Source organism: Sander lucioperca, chromosome 15 (genome assembly GCF_008315115.2).
Source record: "Sander lucioperca isolate FBNREF2018 chromosome 15, SLUC_FBN_1.2, whole genome shotgun sequence".
Lineage (NCBI taxonomy): Eukaryota > Metazoa > Chordata > Actinopteri > Perciformes > Percidae > Sander > Sander lucioperca.
Window position 1 is genome coordinate 33,669,083 of NC_050187.1, and position 22,500 is coordinate 33,691,582.

At 38.9% G+C, this 22,500-nt stretch overlaps 2 protein-coding genes across 3 annotated transcripts in view; both read left to right on the forward strand.

Annotated features, from left to right (window-relative positions):
- The window catches only part of LOC116034480 (acetyl-coenzyme A synthetase 2-like, mitochondrial), a 575,508-nt gene that overhangs the window by 128,575 nt on the left and 424,433 nt on the right, over window positions 1–22,500 (forward strand). The gene's annotated exons all lie outside the window — the stretch shown is intronic.
- LOC118493216 (cytosolic phospholipase A2 beta-like) lies at window positions 9,637–21,467 on the forward strand. Of its 2 annotated transcripts, none has more exons than XR_004895203.1 (4): window positions 9,637–9,757; window positions 9,863–9,898; window positions 12,316–12,388; window positions 21,226–21,467. XR_004895203.1 is itself a non-coding variant. In XM_035992250.1 (4 exons), exons 1-4 carry the CDS (start codon window positions 9,735–9,737, stop codon window positions 21,372–21,374), a joined length of 276 nt encoding a protein of 91 aa, XP_035848143.1. In that variant the 5' UTR covers window positions 9,642–9,734; the 3' UTR covers window positions 21,375–21,467. The 2 variants fall into 2 exon arrangements, 1 of the variants encoding a protein (XP_035848143.1); XM_035992250.1 differs by having other exon boundaries at window positions 9,642–9,757; window positions 9,863–9,893.

Consider the following 22,500-nt stretch of genomic DNA (forward strand, 5'->3'; position numbering starts at 1 on the left):
TATTCTTGTCTCATTTCTGTTTTACTTTGTCTCACAATGCTGAAAGTGAGTTTTTCTTATTCTCACATGTTGAAAGTAAGAGCCACCAAGTCTGGGAACGTAATGTGTACGCTGAACAGATAGGAGCTACAAGGTCACCCTAAACTATCTGTTATTTCTGCCTGGATAGTTGAGACTTCTCACATAGTTGAGATAAACGGGATGTCTAAACCTTGGGGTAGAAAGTGGTACAGAGGGGAAGAAGAGAAGTGGCTCCTGAATGTCTGACTATGTTTGATTGTAAGAAATGTTGAGTCATGTTTAGAAAGAGGGGCATGTCTTTCTATCTCACTGGAGATGCATATATACTGTGTGCTTTTTGTTATTCGTTGAAGAGACCTTTCACACCAGAGCTGCGTGCCTTTTGTGAACCGTGTGCTTCCTGCATTTGCAAATGTAAATAAATACTCAAAGACCAAACTTTGGTTTAATCCTCAAATCGTCCTTATTTGTTTCATCTGGTGTTTTTGATACGCACTCCTGCTGCTAACAAGAAAAACTTCCACCACAGTGTGCACACATATGTGTGTGTCTGTGTGTCTGTGGGAGTGAATTTCAGAGTCCGAGCCGGATTAAATGAAAAGGTTACACTAGGCATACAGCATTTTTCAGGCCCCCTCCAAATCAGTGTTGTAATGTAACAAAGCACAAATACTTTGTTACTGTACTTACAGTAGAATTTTCACATATCTGTACTTTACTTCGTTACTTATAGTTCTGGAACCTTTTACTTTACTACATATCCTGAATAAAATGTATACTGTTACTCCACTACATTTCCCCAGAGCATCTTAGTTACTCGTTACCTAGGGTAGCCCTCACGCTTTTTTCTGATGACACCGGTCTCTTTTCAATATCCTTTTTCTTTTTCTGGGCAAAGAAGAAGACTCCTGTTCCTGAAATTTGGATTTTGAATACGTGTGGTCCTCCATGTTTCCTTCTTCAAACTTGCCGGGGCCGGGAAGCTATGATACCCATTAGCAGCATTAGCAGCACCTGTGAGTTTATCATGTGACAGAGAAAACGCAAAAGGCGAAGCAGTATGTCCTGTATGTCCCTTACCGGCTAACGTATTTCAAGATGGCGCATGAATATGGAGCGTCTACCCCAGTTCATGCGAATGCTAATGTAAAATTTCAAGCCAAAAGGAATACTTGGAATTGATGGTGGTGGTAAATATTCATGAAAAGGACAAGTTTGTGAACGGACAACACAGATTTTGATAATGAACGACTAAACACGTTACACACTGGATATTTAAGCTAATTTAGTTATTTCAACCCAAACGATGGCCTTTTCCTAAACCTAACCAAGAAGTTTTGTTTCAATTTGTCATTGTCGCTCCACATTACCTTGCAGCCTAAAAACAGTGCAGTAATTTCCAACTGTACCAGTTTACCACATGAGAGTGTGAACACAAGTTGTTATGGGCTTAACCCTGTTTAATTTGCATTATGACTTACTTTACTGTCTCATGACTTGGACAGTTTTTGCAATGACGCTCATTTGCAAAGAAAGTGGACACATTTTCACCATATTACCTGTGCAAATAGCACAAGAGCACCGAGACGCCCTTTGCTTGGCAGAGCAGTTTGGGGTGAATTTCACCCTTTGCAGGTGCTTTGAGAATTACAATTTCTTCTTGTCCACAAGTTTGTGAATGCTGTTTGTGCCGCTACGCGTGGGCTGCCTAGTTCTATTTTTTATGTACTAAGATTTCAAGATGAAGAGTGCCTTGGACCTTTTTTCTCTTAAGAAATAATTATCAATCTACATATTTGTGAATATTTCTTTGACTTGATGTTCAGAACACGTGTGTGTGAATAATTTCTATGAGGGAGATAGTTTTTCTTACTTTAAATTCAGTTCACATGTATGTGAATATTTGTACAAGTTAAAATAACAACATTGAAGTTCAGATGTTCTACAAGTGCTCACATCAAGTCTACAGGTTTTGCATATTGAACCATTTTTACCTTAATAGTTCAGCCTTCAGGTTTTGATTCAACGGGAACCAGTTTAGTCTGTTAGAACAGACCGGACCGGTAAAACCAGAATTCCACCCAGCTATACTGTATAGACTGCAGCACCGCTGCATGATTACAATTGATGATGCTGCCAATAACATTCCAAATGGCAATGGTGAGTACAATGCATAACCCTAAAGAAAAATTATCATAATACTGCTTTATGACTGTAGAGTTTCATACTTACCAATGAGTTTGTGTTGCTGTTGTTGTTTTTTTTATCTACTTTTTATTGTGCTTAGTGCATCATTCCAAGGCAATATATTCATTTAGCCCACACAAGTTGACTGTTCTTAACTGTGAATATCCCCAGTACTTTAGAAATAATGTGCAGCTTAAGCAATGTAATGTCAGGTATTTTTAGTATTTTACCCAGGAATGACAGCATATATATGCAGGATTTTGGTTATTGTAGGATTGCAGATAAAGCCAAAAAAACAAAGCTTTTACTATTACTGTAAAACGTATTTAAATGTTCCCTAGCAAGTGAAATTTCAAAACCAACACCACACTGTATTATGTGGCTGAGCCATTTCTTCAAATGGAAATATTGCTGATAGTTAATGTAGGCCTAACTGTACCGGACTGTAAAAAAAATGAATTACTTGTTCAAAATTTACAACTGAAAATCTGAGCCCCAGGTTATAATCTCCAGAATCTTCTGCATAGCTGCTTTTGCTCCAACCTTGGTCTTATTGCACCTTGCTTAAGAGTGACATTTAGAAACACCTGGGCAGGTGTGGGGGCATTCCACATTCAAAGTTTCAAATGTCATTTAATCAGGAGAGACTTCATTTAAGAGTGAAAATGTTTAATTAACATTGTGCTTAATATGTTGATATATTAGAGTCTTTGGTGATTAGACTCCATCACAATGTTAAATTCATAATGGGTATAGAGGCCATGGACATACAGGAATATCCCCCGTTGGAGTCTAGATACTGGTAGGGTGATGAAAGAATGAATTCTGAAAATCTGGATGGATGAGATGTGAACCGGGGCTTCTGATGATGGAGAAACCCTGGGTGCGTGGAATGATGAGAACTAGAGGGGAAGGGGGTGGATGAGAATCGTGGCCAAATCTGGTTGGTTGAACTGAAAGAGTGAACGCCCAGAGTCAGCTGATTAGGTTGGGGGAGAGAGAGAGAGAGAGAGAGAGAGAGAGAGAGATGAACATGTACTACTCTAACACACACATTAACTAAAAGCACATTTCATCAACTCATTGTCACACCATCATTCACATATGTGCCACCTGATCATGGGTTTCAGCTTAAACCTTTTATCAACTAGATAGTGCAGGGACATACACCTGACATGTACATTCAGAGTTATGCATACGAACCGGTTCCGTATTTGCATAGAGACAAAGACGACTAAACAAACATGACACATAAGACTGAAAAGTACACATTTGGATGAGCTGATCCTATCTAAGCCTCAAAAAGTGGGTTAGAATGAGAATTCTACATTCGGTCCCAGAGGACGACATGAATGAATACCCTTTATTGTTAGTTCTACACACTTTGTGCTTTCTGAGATATGTTTCCTGAACTCATGATTTCATGTTTTGCTTTATTCAGCAGAAGAAAGCTGTTCCCTCCTGGACTCTGGGTGTCACCGTGCTGTGAGCAGAAAACATCCGCTCCACAGATCTTTGTATGCCTAGCATCAGTTTGATTGCAATGAACATAGGTCTAGACTGCCGGGGACCTTCTTTGACACACTGAGCTCCTCTCTCCTCTCTCTTGCCATCTGTGTGAATTCATGTCCCAGTAATGCTTGTTACTAACTTAGTTCCGGGGAGCTAATTCCCCGGAGTCCCCATGTTTTCTTGCCCCGCAGTTTTCCATGGATTAGGGTGGCACCTAAATCATGGTTGCAGCTGATGCCGTGGTCCTGCTCAATGCCCTGCTATGCTCTGCTACGCTCCACAATGCCCCGCTATGCTCTGCTACGCCCCTCTACGCTCCACAATGCCCCGCTATGCTATAACTATTATTTCTAGTCATAGTTCTGTTATCTTTGTTGTTACTATAATTGCCATTGTTCATCATACCAACTGCTAAAATTATTATGAATCATATTTCTGTATATCTGTATCAGTGTTGTGTCTTTGTAAATTATAAAGTGTGGTCTAGACCTACTCTATCTAAGTGGCTTGAGATAACTCCTGTTATGATTTGATACTATAAATAAAATTAAAATTGAACATATCGTGACCTTCACCTGTCATGTATGAAATCTTCGTGCTTCGTGGATGTGTTTAAAGCCCCTGAAAACTCTCAAGTATTTCTAAATAATGCATGACTAAATAAGCCAAAATCTATATTGAAGTTAAGTTGAAGAAAAACATTTATTGATAATTTTCAATTGAATGAACTTAGCTTCATCCGGACTGTGTGGCTGTGGTTTCATCAGATTTGATTGACAGGTTTTCAGGACCTTTAACACCAACATTCACTACTATTTTGGAACCCGAACGACTAAAGAAAGCTGATCACATGGGCTGTGATCTGTGGGCTGTCCATGTTGATGACTTTAGTTACTGAGGAGAGGTTACATTAATCCTGTTCCTGTTTTTCCATCACCAGGGTCTGAAGCAGACTGCTATATTACTGAACGTCTCCCCTCCTCTTCTACAAGAGTCTACAGGACGTGTGGCAAACAGCAGAAACCCAGAGTGGAATGAAACTTTTACTTTCAACATCAACGACAATCTCAAGGTGAGACCACTGAATAATGAAACTGCTCTGTTTAACGTACGTACATATAACACAGTGACCAATATTCTATGTGTACAGCACTAACATGTTCTGTACCTATGACTATTAAAGGAGTTGAATGTTGTGTGTTTTTATTTATTTAATGTAGGATTTCATCAGGAATTCTGTTGGTACAGTAGAGACATCCCTGGGTTGGTCCTCTTGAAGTACCCTCATTAATGGTTTCTCCCAAAGCACTTTAAGTTATTTTTACATATTAATTATGAAATTGGAGCACCATACTGTCTTTCTTTTTTGTTTTTTAGATGTCAAAAAGAGAATCCATATACCAGAAAGTGTTTCTCGTCAAGGTCACAGCCCTATTTTTTGGGGTTATTTCTTTGTAAAATTAGGAAGCAGCCCACTGGGAAACCTCTACATGGCCAATCCTCCATCACCTCTCCCTCAACTAGACAAGTCAAGTCAATGTTATTTCTATAGCCCAAAATCACCAATCACACATTTGCTTGAGGGGTGAATCTCTACTTTTAGAATAACTAATAACTAACTGAGATAAATAAATAGAAAACATGTAATAGTAAAATAAATAATGGAAAAACCTTAAACTTTATTAAAAAGTTTTTTCATGGACACACATGACAAATAATCCCTAAACGCTATACGGACGGTAATATTTCCAGAACACTCTGGAGATACAGCTGTATGATGAGGACACCCTGTAGTGTGATGACATCATCTCCTCCCTGAAGAATGACATCAGCATCAGCAGTCTGACAGCATAGACCATGAGGTAAAACATACTCCCACAGCACCTGTAGACATGTGCATGGTAACGCAGCTAAACATGTTGGTTGATTGGAAGTCTGCCAGACAACAACAGAGACGCGACCAGGATTACCAATCTGAAGTAAATTTGAAGGCAAGGGGATTTAAAAAGGGTCCTGTCGAGCTGAAAAAATTAGTCAATGTACCTATTCGATGGACAGAAAATGAATCCATCAGTCATCAAAAGCCAATTATTCTCAGGTTTGAGGATTTGCCGCTTTAGTCTTTGTCAAATCGTGTAAATTAAATGTATGGTGGTGTGTTAGTCTGACATAAACAAATCATAAGTCATCACCTTGGACTGCAGGAAACTAGGACAGGCATTTTCCCCAATTTTCTTACATTCTGTAGACTAAACCATTAATAGAAGTGTACTTAAAGGTACAATATGTACATTTTCTGCTATAAAATGTCTAAAAACGACCATACCTATGTTATGTATTTTTTTGAGTTGTGTAGAACTATCCCAAATGTTTCCATCAAATGGCAAACCCAGAGAAATCTATTATTTTATTTTCAGACACGTCACGTTTTGTTTAGTCGCCCGTCAGTGGCGTCATATAACCTTTCACCATCTAGTTACTCGTAACTTCCGTCAAAACACGGGCACCCAGATGCTACATTCGAGAGTAATTGTAAATCATTACGGTGGCCGACAGGGGCAGACGCCCTGCAACTTAAGAAAACACACGCAAATAGACAAAACACAAGCAAATTAAGAAAACAACTTCATTAATTTAACAACACATGTGCAGCATTCAGCAAACGCACTGCAAATACAACAACACAACCAAATAGATAAACGCACTGCAAATATGAAACGATGCAAAAAGAAAAGCACACAAACCCAGAAAACAAATGCAACAAAAAAACGCTGCATCCAGATTACACAACGGAAGTTCTCCAGACCTCTAGAGGGAGCAGCTAGTGGAACAGCTGGATGTTCGGCCTCACGGGAGGAGAGAGAGAGAGAGAGAGAGAGAGAGAGAGAGAGAGAGAGAGAGAGAGAGAGAGAGAGAGAGAGAGAGAGCAACTGCATAGACTGTAAATATTAAATCTATGTTTGAGATCTGTTTTCTCTTGTTTGGTGGGTGTGTCTCGGCTCAGGTCAGGTGATAGTCAATCAGCAGAGACGTCTGTAAACTCGTGGTGATAAATAATAAAAGATCAAAGATAATTTAAAACCGCATTAGCGTTTAACGTTGACGTTTGTTTAAGTCATATTACATGAGAGGGTTTAATTTCGAGGTCCGAAATTACTTAAGTGTAGGCCTCCTCAAGTGTAATATTGTGATTATACAACAACGGTTACTGCACTGAATTCCCACTATTCCCACAAGGTGGCAGTATTAGTTAGATAAATGGACAGGCATTAGGCCGGACAACTAAGTAAGGACTGGGGTCCTTTACCACTGTGTTGATCGGTACTGTTGAAGTTAAAAAAGTTAAAACATTAGTGATGTTTTAGAGCAATATACTTTTAGGTCAAGAATGTAACTTATTTAATGTAAACTGCTGTGAGACTGAGTGACACTGAAACTGAGCCGAAAATGATTGTTTCAATGCTGATTAAGCCTAATCAGCATTCGACTGCCTCACCCCAACCCTAGCTTCTAAAGAATTGAATAAGTCACGTCTGTTATTTAGCATAAAGGTAGAAGCTCTGGAAGACCTTTGTTTAATCAACTTTGAGAGCCATCCCCTGTTGGGCCAGACAAAGAATGAGTATTCCTGTAGTTTGGAAACAATTGACACTGACTTGGTAAGATCCTGTGGCCGGGTGTGGCCACAAGACACATGGATTAGGAACACCTTTTCTTTTGAAGACATCTGACCAATACGGAGGGATTTAATTTGAGGAACCACCCTCAACTTTTTTAGGATAAATTTGGAAACTTCACAATGATTCAGGACTGTCTTGATGTGACTCCCGAAGGGGAAGCATGTTTTGCAGTCCACTGCTGGCAGTGTTTTATTGATGTATTGTTTTGTCATGTTTGGACTGCAGACTGACCTCACAAGGAAGCATGTCTGTATGTCCGCTGCTTGCAGTGTATTGTTTTATCATTGTCACATGACTGATTGATGTGACTCCAGAACGGAGATGCATGTTTTCAGTCCACTGTCAGCTGCAGTGTAACATTTGCTTTTTGTCTTGTCATTTTCACCATGTCGTTTATTAAATCTTTTTGTTTAACTTTCAATTGGACCCAAGCCTTTCTCCTTCCTCCTCAGAAATCAAACGATCACGTCGTTCTTTTAGTTTTCTTACAGTACAGCCAAGGAATGAACATTGTATGCGTGAATGAGCACATGTAAGTTTGTTAAATAACCAGAACCCATGTTTCAGTTACCTTTAAGTTCTGTGGCAGAGATTTACTGTGTTTAAGGACGATCTAGAGAGTTTGATTGATAGTTCATATTTCTGAGTAGATTTAATACTGTTTCTACATCGCTGTTATTAAACTAATGCTAACGCGCTAATGCTAACGCTGTGAGCTGCTAATCTGTGAGTGTAGTATATTGAGATAGTTGATGCTAATGCGACAGTTTTATATTCATTTGACATATATGACATACATTTATAACATTATAGGATTACAACATCGTTCAATACGCTAATAAGTTATTAGTAGTATGATTGTTTTGACCATGGATAAAAGCAGCACTGCGCTAACCCACGAATAAGTTCACTAGTAACGTTAACGTTAGCTGTATAGCTAGATTTGACGATTAATCTAATGCTAATTTAGCCAGCTAGCACACACCCCGCTCTGCCTGCCTCACTCCCCTGGCACAAGAGACTTCATTTGGGATGATAGCTGACGACACAGCCGGGACATGTAGCAATAGCTAGTTACCGTTAGCCCCGGCTGGTGCCGTGTGCTAACAACGCTAACGGCAGTTTAATGAAGCGTCGGAAACAGAGAATATCAGACCCAGGCATCCTAGTCACAACATAGGCCATCCATAATGTTAGCTACCGGTGTTCAAGCGGCTTCAAGTAGGGCACCCTGTTTGAGTACAGCCATTTAGAAGCCAGGGGAGTTGACCAGCTGATGCGCTGACACAGATCAGCTGATGCGACCGTGTTGTTGGCCAATAGCGGTTAGCGGCGTCTTGACTACTTGGCCTGCCAGAACTGACGCTGAACGCTCAATTGAATAGGCAGCTTTATTTCTACAGCACATTTCAGCAACAAGGCAATTCAAAGTGCTTTACATAAAACATTAAAGAGCAATTAAAAACAGTTAAAATTATAAAAACAGATAATATATGAGAATAAAAGTGACAGTGCAGTATAAGAAATGACCAATTATTTAAAGAAAGACAGCATCAAACAGAAAAGCCTTCAGCCTTGATTTTAAATAAGTGAGAGTTGCAGTTTATCGAGAAAACATTACTTGCGATAAATAAACAGATATTAGTATATATTATAAGTGTACTCTTACATTTATGCTGCTTTCTTTATTCTGTTAAAATACAACAAATTGCTTGTTGAATTTAAAACGAAAGGAAATCATTTCCAACATTTTATTGAACAAATTGAACTTTGAATTTAATATAAAAGGCAGTGAGTTACATTTTAAAGTGCAGTTTTCTACTGATATTTTCTTTCAACTGACACAAAATACTTTGAATGTCTCTCACGATATGTTTATTACACCAGTTGAAAGAAAGAATATATTGTGCAGCCCTAGTGAAAATGTCTCTAAATGTGGTTACGCTTTGGTCTCCAGCGGTTACAACAAGCTGCTCAAAATGTCTCAACATTTATAATCTGCTGTAAGAAAGAACAAGTAGTACTAGACCTTCATAGTATAGCCTTCTAAATGTTGTAAAAATGTAGTACTTTTGCTTGTTATGTATAGTAAAGGTAATATTGTGCACTGGTTGGTGTGTAAGGCTTGTTGAGTCTTGAATGAGATGAGGTGACTCACGCAGGCGGGGCCGTCACACAGGGATCAGGTCCTGATTGGTTCACTACAAACTGCAGCTAGTTTGCTACCTGGATATGATTTATCATTACTATCTTGCAGCAGCTGTTGTGCAGCAGTATTTTGTTTCACATCCTCACATATTTTCCTTCCCTCTGTGGTCAAAGGCTAAACTCTGGATGGCTTCTGCGCTGCTGGAAAGGTAACTATTATTATTTCATCATGTTCATTGCTTTTATTTAATTTGATTTTAGTTTGAAATATGTAGCCTTTAAGGTAATTTGAAATCTTTTCTGTTTTTTTGTAGTGAGAGGAAAGGTGTCAGTCCCCTCCAAGCGGTAAGGTCTTTATACATACACACCAAAGTCTTATTGGCTAGACAAGGCTATAATAATAACAACTATTTACTTGTTAAGTCACACCCCTAAATAAACACAATGTGCAATTTCACATTTAGTGACCCATTTAAAATGAAGGGGGTGTTGTAGTGGTGTGCGTATTGATCCAAATATTGATAATATCCATACCAATGTTGGTATTGATATTGATCAATATAAGTGTAATGAGATCGATACTTTAGTTTTAGTTTCTCTCCAGTATGCACTGCTGCGGTTACATCAGAGAGGCAACCTGGCTGTCTCTGTGTGTCTGTTTGTGCCGCTGCTATCAAGTGCCGCTCCTGTCACAACGCGTAGCAGGCACACTTTGCTCCTCCTCCCCCCCTCTTTTGTTTTGATGTTGTACCGTCACGTGACTCAGTGGCGCCAGGCAAACAAGCAAGCAAGCAGCTCTATCAGTTAGCTATGAACTAACGTAACTATGGTATGGAATTGATTTGGTTATTCCAGTGCTTTTTGTGGTTTAATATGCAGCTGGTCCGTGTGATCGGTCTGTCAAAACAACCAAAGGTTCAGCTGAACTGCAACTAAACTCCACCAGATCCAGACAGGTGATAGGTACCCTGTAGTCTTGCATGTCCATGCTAGTCCACACAGCATTCCTGGATGGGAGAAAAATGTGCTCTGGCTTATTGGCATTTCTTTAAACCAATCACAATCGTCTTGGGCGGTGCTAAGCGCCAGATGGAGCCACGGTGCCTCTGCAAAATGATATTGCTTGCGATAAATAAACAGATATTAAAGTGTTCTCAGTTCTGCATTTATGCTGCTTTCAGTATTCTGATTCTAAAAAAGGATATACTGTGCAGCCCTAACTAGCACTACTCTAAATAAGTAGTAATTATCTGTGGAATTATTCTACTGTGAGTTCTACAGTCTTTACCAAACAGTTTGTATTTACCAAACAGTTTGTATATATAAATAAGTAAATATATTTATAGTAGTAAAGCACTGGTATAAAAGACCAAAGAGTCTATTGGACCTGTTGAGAATCAGACAGAGGGTTGAAATAAGTTGAACACTGCTATACAAACAGCTCACTAATGACGCAGCTGTGACCACCGTGGCCACCGGATGCCCCTGTACACCAGACACGCCAAATCAAAGAGTAAATCAGGGAACGAGCAGCGGGGAGGAAGTACTCAGATCCTTCAGCAGTAAAAGTACTAATAGCACACTGTAAACATACTCTGTTACAGTAAAAGTCCTGCATGAAAACGTTACTTCAATAAAAGTGTGTAAGTATCATCAGGAAAATGTAGTTGTTGTATTAAAACATTGTAGTGTGTGTAAAGGATCCAACCAGTTGTGTGTTTAATGGTCTGATCATCTCAGCTGGACTTGTAGCCGTTATATTGTTGGCTAGTTTACTTTAGAATCAAACATCAGATTTTATAAACTACATGTGTTTTGTGTGTAGAAATCTTGTGTAATGTGTGAAGTAACTAGTAACTAAATCTGTAACAGATGAATGTAGTGGAGTAAAAAGTACAATATTTCTCTCTGAAATGTAGCAGAGTAGAAGTAGAAAGTGGCATGAAAAGAAAAGACTCAAGTAAAGTACAAGTACCTCAACATTTGAACTTAAGTACAGTACTGGAGTAAATGTAAGACTTACAGACTTTTCAATGCAGGACATTTACTTGTAACAGAGTATTTTTGTGGTATTAGTACTTTTACTGCAGTAAAAGATCTGAAAACTTCTTCCAACACTGCATATTGGTGAGCAAACGTTCTTTTCGTTACTTTACTCCTGCATTCATAACAGGCTACAGTCTATCATCATCACTGATCAAGCTGGTTATAATCTCTCATTGACTTTTCAAACATTTCCTTTTCAAATTCCTTAAAATGTACATTCATTTTCAATTTAGAAGATGCTTTACAGACTTTTTCTTTGACTCTGTGTGCTCCTGCGAGGTAAATGCATGCCACAGATCAGACTGGGCATGTGCACAGCAGAACAGGAAAACAGAATTTTTTCTTGTTTATTAGATTAGCCATTTCCAAACGAAAAACAGAAATGTTTTTTTTATAAGCCTCCTCTAAATATCGTCACTATCTTTTGTGAATGCTTCTGTTTTACAGGATTTTAACTTTTAACCACTCAGTCCCACATTGACATTTTTTAAATCTTTGTTGTTCATGTGAAGTGAGCCAGCAACAGTCCACTGCAGCTGGGTCAGTATTAAAATAATGTTAAAGATACTTCCACAAAAACAATTCTATCAAGTCCTCTTCCATTAAGCAAAGAGTTCTGCTGCACTTTCCAGGGAGGGATGGTGTTAGCGAACACGGTCGACCCTGTGCATGCCGCCTGAGTCTCGTTATGATTGATTTGTTTTTTTGACTTATTCAACAGAAGGAGGCGGTCTCCTACTGGACCTTGAATGTCACCATACTGAGAGCAGAAACACATCAGTCCAGAGATTACTGTAAGTACTGCTTTCACTTCACATGGTTTAGAAGGAAATCAGTTGTGCTGTGCATGTTTCGGAATGACATTCAATCACTTTTCAAAATAATTCTCACCTGCTTTATTTTCATGGTATTAATTTCTTTATTTTAATATTATCTCATATTAATTAATAATTATCATATTATGTCTTATTACCGGTGAAATATTACAGTATGCTGTAATACAGAACATTACGATATGATCTGAGCTAGACGCATTCAAAGCCCATATCCCACAATGCAATGCGGGCATTCATATCAGAGAATCGGACAGCGATCAGTGGGTCTTTTACGCCAGTATCGCTTCAGTGTACATACAGTTGTGCTCAGAATAATAGCAGTGTGTTTAAAAAAAGTGAATAATGCTCAAAATCCTTAGAATAGCTTTTAATTCATTAATATCAATGCATTGGGAACACTGCAAATTCAATTCCAAATCAAAACATGATCAAAATTGATCAAGTTTGTGTTCTACCTTTACAGAAAGTGAAGAAAAAGGAATATTAGGCTGTTCAAAAAAATAGCAGTTTTTGCATTTCTTTTTACAAACTCAAACATTTACTGTATAAACTGAAAAATGTCTCAAGGGTTTGCTTTACTTTGAATCACTGCATGCGATCATGGTATGTGATAAATAGGCCCAACACCACAGTATGAGAAACATCCCATAACGTGATTTTTGCACCACCATGCTTTACTGTCTTCACAGTGTACTGTGGCTTGAATTCAGTGCATGGGGGTCGTCAGACAAACTGTCTGCGGCCCCTAGACCCAAAAAGAACAATTTAGCTCTCATCAGTCCACAGAATGTTGCTCCATTTCTCCTTTGGCCAGTCAATGTGTCCTTTGACAAATTTCAACCTATCCAGTACATGTCTTTCTTTCAGCAATGGGACTTTGCGGGGGCTTCTAGCTGATAGCTTAGCTTCACATAGCCTTCTTCTGATCGTAACAGTACTCACAGTTAACTTTAAGTCTTCTTTGATTTTCCTGGAGCTGATATCATTGGTTGAGTCTTTGCCATTTTGGCTATTCTTCGATCCATTCGAATGGTAGCTGACCGTTTTTTCCCACGTCGTTCAGGCTTTGGATGCCATTTCAAGGCATTTGAAATCATTTTGGCTGAGCAGCCTATCATTTTCTGCACTTCTTTATATGTTTTCTCCTCTCCAATCAACTTCTAATCAAAGTCCGCTGTTCCTCAGAGCAATGTCTGGAACGACCCATATTGCTGAGTATTTTAGTGTGAAATGCACTATAACCAGCATGCACATCATTAGCTTCCTTCCTTCCTTAAATATGGGCCATAACTGACACCTGTTTCTTCACAGAATCAATCACCTCACTAACTGAACACAACACTGCTATTATTTAGAACATGCCCCTTTCAATTACAGATTCAATTACACAGAATGAGCAGCGTGCATGTCATGACTGTTGGGTCTGTTGGTTTTCTATGACTCTACAACACTTACTAGGAAATTATTTGCCATGTAGAAATATCACTTCTACCAAAAAATGTGATTTATGAGGTTAGTGATGTTGGACTGCTATTATTTTGAACACAACTGTATATATAATCAGTGGTTTTGTCACCAGGGGCCTGTTTCACAAAAGCCGAATATATAAATCCAGGATAATTGATAAAGCGAGGCTTGACCTAGTCTAATCTGTGCATCCTGGCTTGGTGCGTTTCCCGAAGGCCAAGCCAGGCTGAGGAAGAGCGACTAGGTCGAGCCAGGATGAAGTAATTCAGATAGATGCGCGTCCACGGCTTTCCTCAAAAGACCGCGAGGTCGATCACAGATTTACTGATGCCAAAATGGAGAATACGCATTGTACAGAGTGAGCAGCAGCTTCTTGTGGAAGTATGATGATGTGAAACACATTATTTGTATAAAAAGAAAAGAAACACAGCGCTGTAATGAAACAGAGAAAGCGTAGCAGACGATCACGGACCGACTGAATGTGTAAGTAGCCTAAATATATACATTAACTGACCACTGCTCTGAACTGAAACAGTCATAATCATTCCATTCAAGGATCAGGCTACTAATCATTTGCACAAATTAACAGTTGTACTCTTTGCCTTAAAAGTAAGCAGAAGATAATGTTACTCAGGAAATTTACCATGAAGATCAATTTTCTACAACGCTAGAATATGATGCGTAAATATCTCTTTTACTCTGTTTCTCCCTCTCTCATGGGCTAAAATATAAATTTCCTAAGTTTCCTAAATTAACTTCCAATGCTCGCTTTTAATGCAAAGTGTACAACTGTTCGTTTTTGCAGATGACAGTGACTCACTGAATGGTTTCAGTTAAGAGCAGTAGTTCATAAATGTATATTTTTAGACTATCATTCAGTCGGTCCGCTATTATCTGCCACGCTTTTTCTCTTTCGCGTTTTTTTAAATTTTTTATAGAGGACGTGTTCCCTTCTCTACATATTATATGCTTTGCTCTCTTGTATATATGGACATAGAAAATAAAGACACTGAAGAAATTGGACTCTAAAATCTAGAAACTATAAAGATAATTAAGTGATAAATTCCATGCACACTGTAAACAGAGTATATTCATCAGTTATTTCCCCCCCAGAAAAATATAAGGTCAAAAACCATTGAGGTGTCCTCTCCCTGTTGTTACATGAATGTACAGTAGCCTACATCACTAGATAGTTACTGGTCCAGTGAACTAAGACTATCATTTGGGAGGATTGTACAATTAGGATATGTTCTTTAAATTGTACAATCCTCCCAAATTATAGTCCCAGTTTACTGGACAACACAAATTGTGTGCTAAGAATGCTAAATACAATGCACATGGAAGAGGAACAAACATGATCCTTATTGTTAAAGAATTTTAAAAAAAATGAATCAACTAAAATAATTCAAGGTGCATTGGTCAACTATAGAAATGTACAGCATTGTATGTGTTGCCCTTAGTAACAGACTTCATTTAAAACACATTTGAAATGTTATCAGCCTTTTCTAATTATCTGAACATAATATATTCATCAAACTTCTAACAACAATATGAACAGCAGTCTGTATACAGCAGTATAACAGTAACAATGAGTGTCACATGAATAATTATTAAAAAAAATAATGGTCACAACTTTAAATAATAACAGTACTTAAATGAACAGCAATATGCACCTGTTGTATTTTAATCCAGGCTGATAACAATAGGGTAAAACCACTGCTGGGTGATCAGAAAAGGCTCCAGGATGAATAAATCCTGGCTGTTAGCCTGGTCAGGAGCAGGCTAGCTGCACAGAATAAATCTCCATGGTGATTTACGTGCCTCCGCTTTCGTGAAACCGAGTCAAGGCTAAATTCATCCAGGATAATGGGGAAATCCCAGCTTAATCCCTCATCTTGGTTTGTGAAACAGGCCCCAGCAACAACACGTTGCTCAGCTTTGTTCCAGTAAGTTATGCACCGTAATAACGTTTAAAAAAAAAAATCAGCGGAAGTGACGTAGTAATTACTGCTCCTCGTCTGTGAAAGAATTTGCACGTTGTACGTGAGAATTTATACAATAAATACCAATAATGAAAATATAGTGTTTTATGCTAAGCAATTTGATTTGCCTTATATATACACACTATATAAAAAATCTACAGTTGAGGGTTTAGAAATACAGCCTAATGGCTTGTTTGACTAATGGCATTTGTTTTGACTTGTACTGTTGTGAAAAACAAAAAATAAACTATTTAGGCCTATAAAGACAAGCATTTTTTATTTTATTTTCCATGCATCATTATTTAAAAACATTTTTTTTTAATTTTGCAGTTGATGAATGTTAATATCAAAGTCTAAAGGGAAAAAAACACGAGTATATTTATGTGTGGGAGTTTTTTTGTTTGATTTAACATCACACTGCATTACTAGTTGTTTTAAATAAATGACTTTTTTTTAAAATATCAATTTATGGTAGGCCTAACATATTATTATATTCAGAAGATGATCCTCATATAAATCACCGTGGTTACAGCTTGTAGCCATCCTAACCTTTGTAGCCTTTACTGAGAGACTACCTTTTCAAAATGAAGAAGGGACTAGTTTTAGGAAGCATTTTCAGGAAATTAAAAGGATGAGCAGATTGTTGCCGAGGTTTTTGTTCAGTGTAAGATGTATACAGCTTTGTATGGGTATGTGTACATACACAACATGTGTTTTGGCATTTTTGGCACACTTCTACCTCAGCCTACTGCACACAGACACTCGTACTTTGGCATATTCTGCTGCCAATAATCTAATTCAACCAGGGAAAGGGTCATGACATGGGTCAGAGGATATCAGAGGTCATAAATGATCAGAATCAGAATCAGAAAGGGCTTTATTGCCAAGTACGTTGCACATACGAGGAATTTGTCATGGTGTTGTTGGAGCATGTCACGCATACAAATATAAGAAGGATAAAAAGAATATAAACAATATAAGTATAAACATATACACACAGTATGTATTAATAACGATAAAATAAATTAAAATAAATAGTAAAATAAGTTAAACAGTAGTAAAAAGGGACGCTACAGCAGAGAGAGTACAGTGGTATGAGGAGCCAGAGGAGTAGTTTGGAGAGAGTCAGGGTGGATTCCGAGCCTTGTTTAGAAGACTAGTGGCGGAGGGGAAAAAACTGTTTATGTGGCGTGAGGTTTTGGTCCTGATGGACCTCATCCTCCTGCCAGAGGGGAGTGGCTCAAAGAGCTTGTGTCCGGGGTGGGAGGGGTCAGCCACAATCTTTCCAGCACGCTTCAGAGTCCTGGTGGCGTATAGGTCCTGGAGCGGTGGCAGATTGCAGCCAATCACCTTCTCAGCTGACCGAATGACACGCTGCAGCCTGCCCTTGTCCTTGGCAGTGGCAGCAGCGTACCAGATGGTGATGGAGGATGTGAGGATGGACTACGTGATGAACCAATCAATGGGCTCTGCTCTATAGGCACCTTGGTGCTCATATGGACAACACCTGGCTGGAAGGCTTCAAAGTGTTCAAAGTGTGTGTAATCATTTAGAGCAGACACGGTGAATCAGAGGGTTTATGTTATACAAGGCTGCATTACAGAGCATATTCATATGTCAGAAAGCATGGCGATATCTAAAAACATCTCATTTAAAGATTGCTTGTCAGGTGACTGTCATGAAGGTTGTGGAGAGAAATAGAAACCAGTCTCTCCAGGCAAGCACAGAGAATATGGTCTGATCTATCTTTATTCTCCATGCCAAATATGAGCTCTTATCCTCTGGCAGAAGATATAGGGTACCCCAATGTAAACTTAAAGGAGAATTCCGGTCGATTCCAACCCGTAGCTCTGTTGTTTGTAAATTAGGAGTACTGTCAGTAGCGAGAAAAACGAAACCAATCGGTGCTGCCTACACCGAGTTATCCTCCTGCTAGAGTTAGCACCCAACAGGCTTAAACAGGGCAAGTTTTAAACGTGTTTTTAGCCTCTAAACATGCTCGAAATGCCATTAGAAGTGCTTAGCCATGTGCAGTTATTCCTTCCAAGGGAACACAGCGAATTTGACTGCAGTAGATGTGACAGAAAGCCATAAAAGTTGTGTTAATCCATACCTCTGTTTATTTCCTGGTTTATGGTGAAGCCCACACTAGTCGAATGCCGATCTCATACAATCCAATATTACAAAATGCATTTTTTCCACAAAAAAACGATTTGCCGAGGTTCTTTCCATAGTAACGCGTATGTATCAACAAGCTGTAACCTGACACTACAGTGGAGCGAGCAGAGCTGCAGTTCAAGAGTTCAACAGCTAGGTAACCTAGCAACGGCAGCAGGGGAGGAGCTCACAGAGCTGACAGACGGAGCTTGGAGTTAGATCAGGACTAATATGAGAAAATGGTTCCAGTTTGTGCCTTTCTACATTGCGGCAACCAAATGAAGAGATATTTGAGCTTGAGCTTTCACCGTCTACCCCTCCGCAACCGGGAGATTTCACAGTTGTGTGTAGCATGATTATGTATAAAACCACACACTGCACTCTACATACTTTACATTGATTGTGTCTAGATTGTGATATTGTAATTTCCTTTTTGTTGTTGAAGTAAAGACACAAAAGCACAAATGTAATGTGTACTGTTATATTATAAAACCACTGATAACAGACAGGTGCAGCAATATATTATAGAACTGTACAATGTACTTATTCTTACAATTTATTTATTCTTACAATTTACTTTACTTGTACAACACTTTTTCCTAATAGAACTGTGCAGTTGCTTTGTTTATTCCTAGTAATGGCAATACCAAGTATTACTAGAAATCATATTATTAGACTCAGAAAATGTCCTCTGCCTCTTTGAATCCTGTGTAACTTCCAGTGGGGGAGGGGTACTCTGGTCTGATCACTGCTACAACACAGCTAGGCAATGTTCTTCTGGTGCCACGGCCAAGGGGCTCTCCTCTCAGAACCCACTCCAGAATCACCCGGTAGGCCACGAGTCTGCATTGGCTGGGGGGGAGGAAGGGCGAGCTTTGGTTATTTCACTAAAGAAGTGACGCATTTACTTATAATAAATAATAATACAGCAGCTCTGCTCGCTCCACTGTGGTGTCAGGTTACAGCTTGTTGATACATACGTCTAATTATGGAAAGAACCTCGGCAAATCGTTTTTTTGTGGAAAAAATGCATTTTGGAATATTGGATTGTATGAGATCGGCATTCGACTAGTGTGGGCTTCACCATAAACCAGGAAATAAACAGAGGTATGGATTAACACAACTTTTATGGCTTTCTGTCACATCTACTGCAGTCAAATTCGCTGTGTTCCCTTGGAAGGAATAACTGCACATGGCTGAGCACTTGTAATGGCATTTCGAGCATGTTTAGAGGCTAAAAACACGTTTAAAACTTGCCCTGTTTAAGCCCTGTTTAAGCCTGTTGAGTGCTAACTCTAGCAGGAGGATAACTCGGTGTAGGCAGCACCGATTGGTTTCGTTTTTCTCGCTACTGACAGTACTCCTAATTTACAAACAACAGAGCTACGGGTTGGAATCGACCGGAATTCTCCTTTAACATTTCTAAACTATAGGCCTAATTTGAACCTACCTCAAAACTTTAAATAATGTTGCTTGAGGCTGCAGGGGTTGTGCAATAGCTTTATAATATAATGCATATGGTTGTGTGTTGCTCTTGTCACTGTTTGTGAAAGATGAGCAATAGATTGTGGCTGTGTAACGTACTTAAATCTGGCTACATATCACTTTGTTTGTTGGTTTTTTTATTGTAAGTCATCATCTGTATGATAAAATAATATGTTAAGTGTTATGTGTGAAGCATTTGAACTCAAGGCAGATATCCCTCTGGGGACAATAAAGTATCACCTGCAACATGGTCTCCATGGTATAGTAAAAATTAAAACGTTGTCGTAGGACTATAGCAACCACATCGTTGGAAGGGTCTCAACCTGGACAGTAACATATGTCAGTCTGAAGAGGATACATAACTCCTGCTTTGAAATATTGACCTCTGAACCTTGAACCCAGTACATGTTTGAAGGCTTGTCATTTAGCAATAGAAGGTGCTACACACATAGGACAAGCTGTTATAGAAGGTGCTACACACATAGGACCAGCTGTTATAGAAAGCTCTGGACCTCAGCTGTCATGTAGATATGGTCTCCAAAGTTTACCCACTCTAAGCACTGTCAAATATGGTAATAAGCTATTTTCACCTATTTAACGATTTGATTTTTAAAATCTGATGACACCAGTGTGTTTCCCATCCCAAAAAACTTCTTATGAGAAATATACAAACATATTTTAAAACTACAACTCGTATAAGAGACGCGCCCCAGAACCTGTTACAAAGGCGTGGGCGGCTGGACTTGTTGGACTCCTGTGTTTCTGCTGTGAGTGGGCTCCATTCCATTTCAGATTGCCGCCGCCCGCCAGCCGACCGAGCACACAATACGTGAGACAAATAGATGAAACTGTATTTTATTATTATTATCTTCATTGTTTAAATTCTCAAATACGTTAGACGAAAACATCAATATTACCAATATTATGTATTTTTATCATTCCTATCCGCCGAGCGGTATGTATTACGGAGTTTTCCGCAGATTTTTTGAAACGTTATTACGGTGCATAACTTACTGGAACAAAGCTGAGCAACGTGTTGTTGCTGGTGACTAAACCACTGATTATATATGTACATTGAAGCAATACTGGCATTAAAGACCCGCTGATCGCTGTCAGATTCTGATATGAATGCCCGCATTGCAGGATATGGGCCTTGCATGCACCCATAGTGTTCAGTTTTATAGCATACTGTAATACTTCACCGGTAATAAGACCAAAATAATATTAATATAAAGAAATAAATACCATAACATCTAAATAAATGTTGATAGATGTAGCATTATAGTTTTAAAAATATCAAAGCAATCCAGCTTCCCTGGCCGAAATAACATTAAAAGAAATACATATAAACCATTATAAGATCTGGTGAATAAATGTTGATTAAAACAGCGGTTATTGGGCTAAAAACCAAAACTGCCACAGATTTTGAGTTAAGGGGCCGTGTTTTTTCTTTCGTCTATATCCGACGGTGAGGGATTAACATAAATGTCTGACGGATCCCCACCGTTGAAAAACACCACAACAGGTACCCCTCCTTTGTTGGGACTTGACGCCAGGGGTCCTTGACCATGGGTCAGACATTTGACGAGTAGGGAGTGAGACTGGGTTGTTATTTTAAAGGTTTCACATTAAACTGACACATACAGTGCTTTATCATTGCATAGCTGAAAGTGATACTGTAATGTTCCTGTCTCTGTGTTTCAGGGTCTGAATCGGACTGCTACGTCATTCTCTCTCTGCCCACGGCAACGGCAATAACCTACCGCACAGCAACTGTGTCAAACACTAACAACCCGGAGTGGGATGAAACCTTTACCTTCAGGGTCCCCACCAATGTCAAAGTGAGTCAATGACGACTGCATCACTATTCAGTTCACCCTCGAAAGAACCACTTCACCCACTCTATCCTTTAATATTTAAATAACAATACAATCTATCCTCACTGCTGTAGCAAGAACTTTAATATTCAAATATAATATACAAGCTGTCCCTTTTTCCTACATTTGTAACAGCCAACAGTTACAGTATAAACCATTGTGTGATGTCATGTTATTACAGTTTATTTTCGATTGCTAAACAACAGCGGGCACAACTGGAGACACATGTGGACCAAACTCTAGTTTGTTTTTCATCGCTTGAACAGTTGTCAAAACTCTACACACTTATCCCATGACTTTAACCACAATCTGCACAACACTGTGTCACGATTTGTCAGGAAAAGTAAGGCTTGGACCCAAATGCAAAGAGCGCAGGCAAGGGTATGTCGGGCAGAGGATTTATTAAACAAAAGCAAAGTTCATACCAACAGAGTAAGTCCAGAAAGCAGCAGGCAAAACAAATTCCAAAATGTGGATAAAACAAATGAACAGGAAATCCAAACGCAGAGATACCAGGTTAGAATCCAAATCAGAATACACCAACAGTACACGCCACAACAAACGAAAATGACCTGACACAAGACAAAGGAAACACAAAGACTAAATACACTAGGTAATGAGGGAACAAGAGACAGCTGACACAACAGGTGAAATACATGAGACAATCACAAGGGCGGGAAAACTAAAGACAGGAAGTAAAACCAGACAAGACAGAAAACCAGGCCGTCAAAATAAAACAGGAAACGTAGCAAAATACAAAACAGAAAGACTACCAAAATAAGACAAAACACCAAAACCATAACACACCATGGATCTACAGCACTTTGTTCAAATGCTAACACACTGCTGTCCAAACTGTTAACCACACATTCAACACAGAATAGATTTATTTCAGTCTGGTGCCTATCAAACACTGCTGATTGCAATTTCAGCTGAAAACCTAAGCAGGTGTCTTGTTTTAGACTAGTTAGTGAACAATCTGGTATGTTATAAAATAAAATGAAATAATGTAAAGGATCTTTTCTATAAAGAAACTATTGATTAGTGTGAAGTCACTCAAATGATTGAAAGTGATGAACAGTTTGTAATTTCTGTATTGGTG

Coding starts and splice junctions, on each gene's coding strand:
- LOC118493216 (XM_035992250.1), top strand. CDS start 9,735: ATGGCTTCTGCGCTGCTGGAAAG. Junction 9,894..12,315: donor GTGTCAGTCCCCTCCAAGCG/GTAAGGTCTTTA, acceptor CTTATTCAACAG/AAGGAGGCGGTCTCCTACTG. Junction 12,389..21,225: donor ACATCAGTCCAGAGATTACT/GTAAGTACTGCT, acceptor TCTGTGTTTCAG/GGTCTGAATCGGACTGCTAC.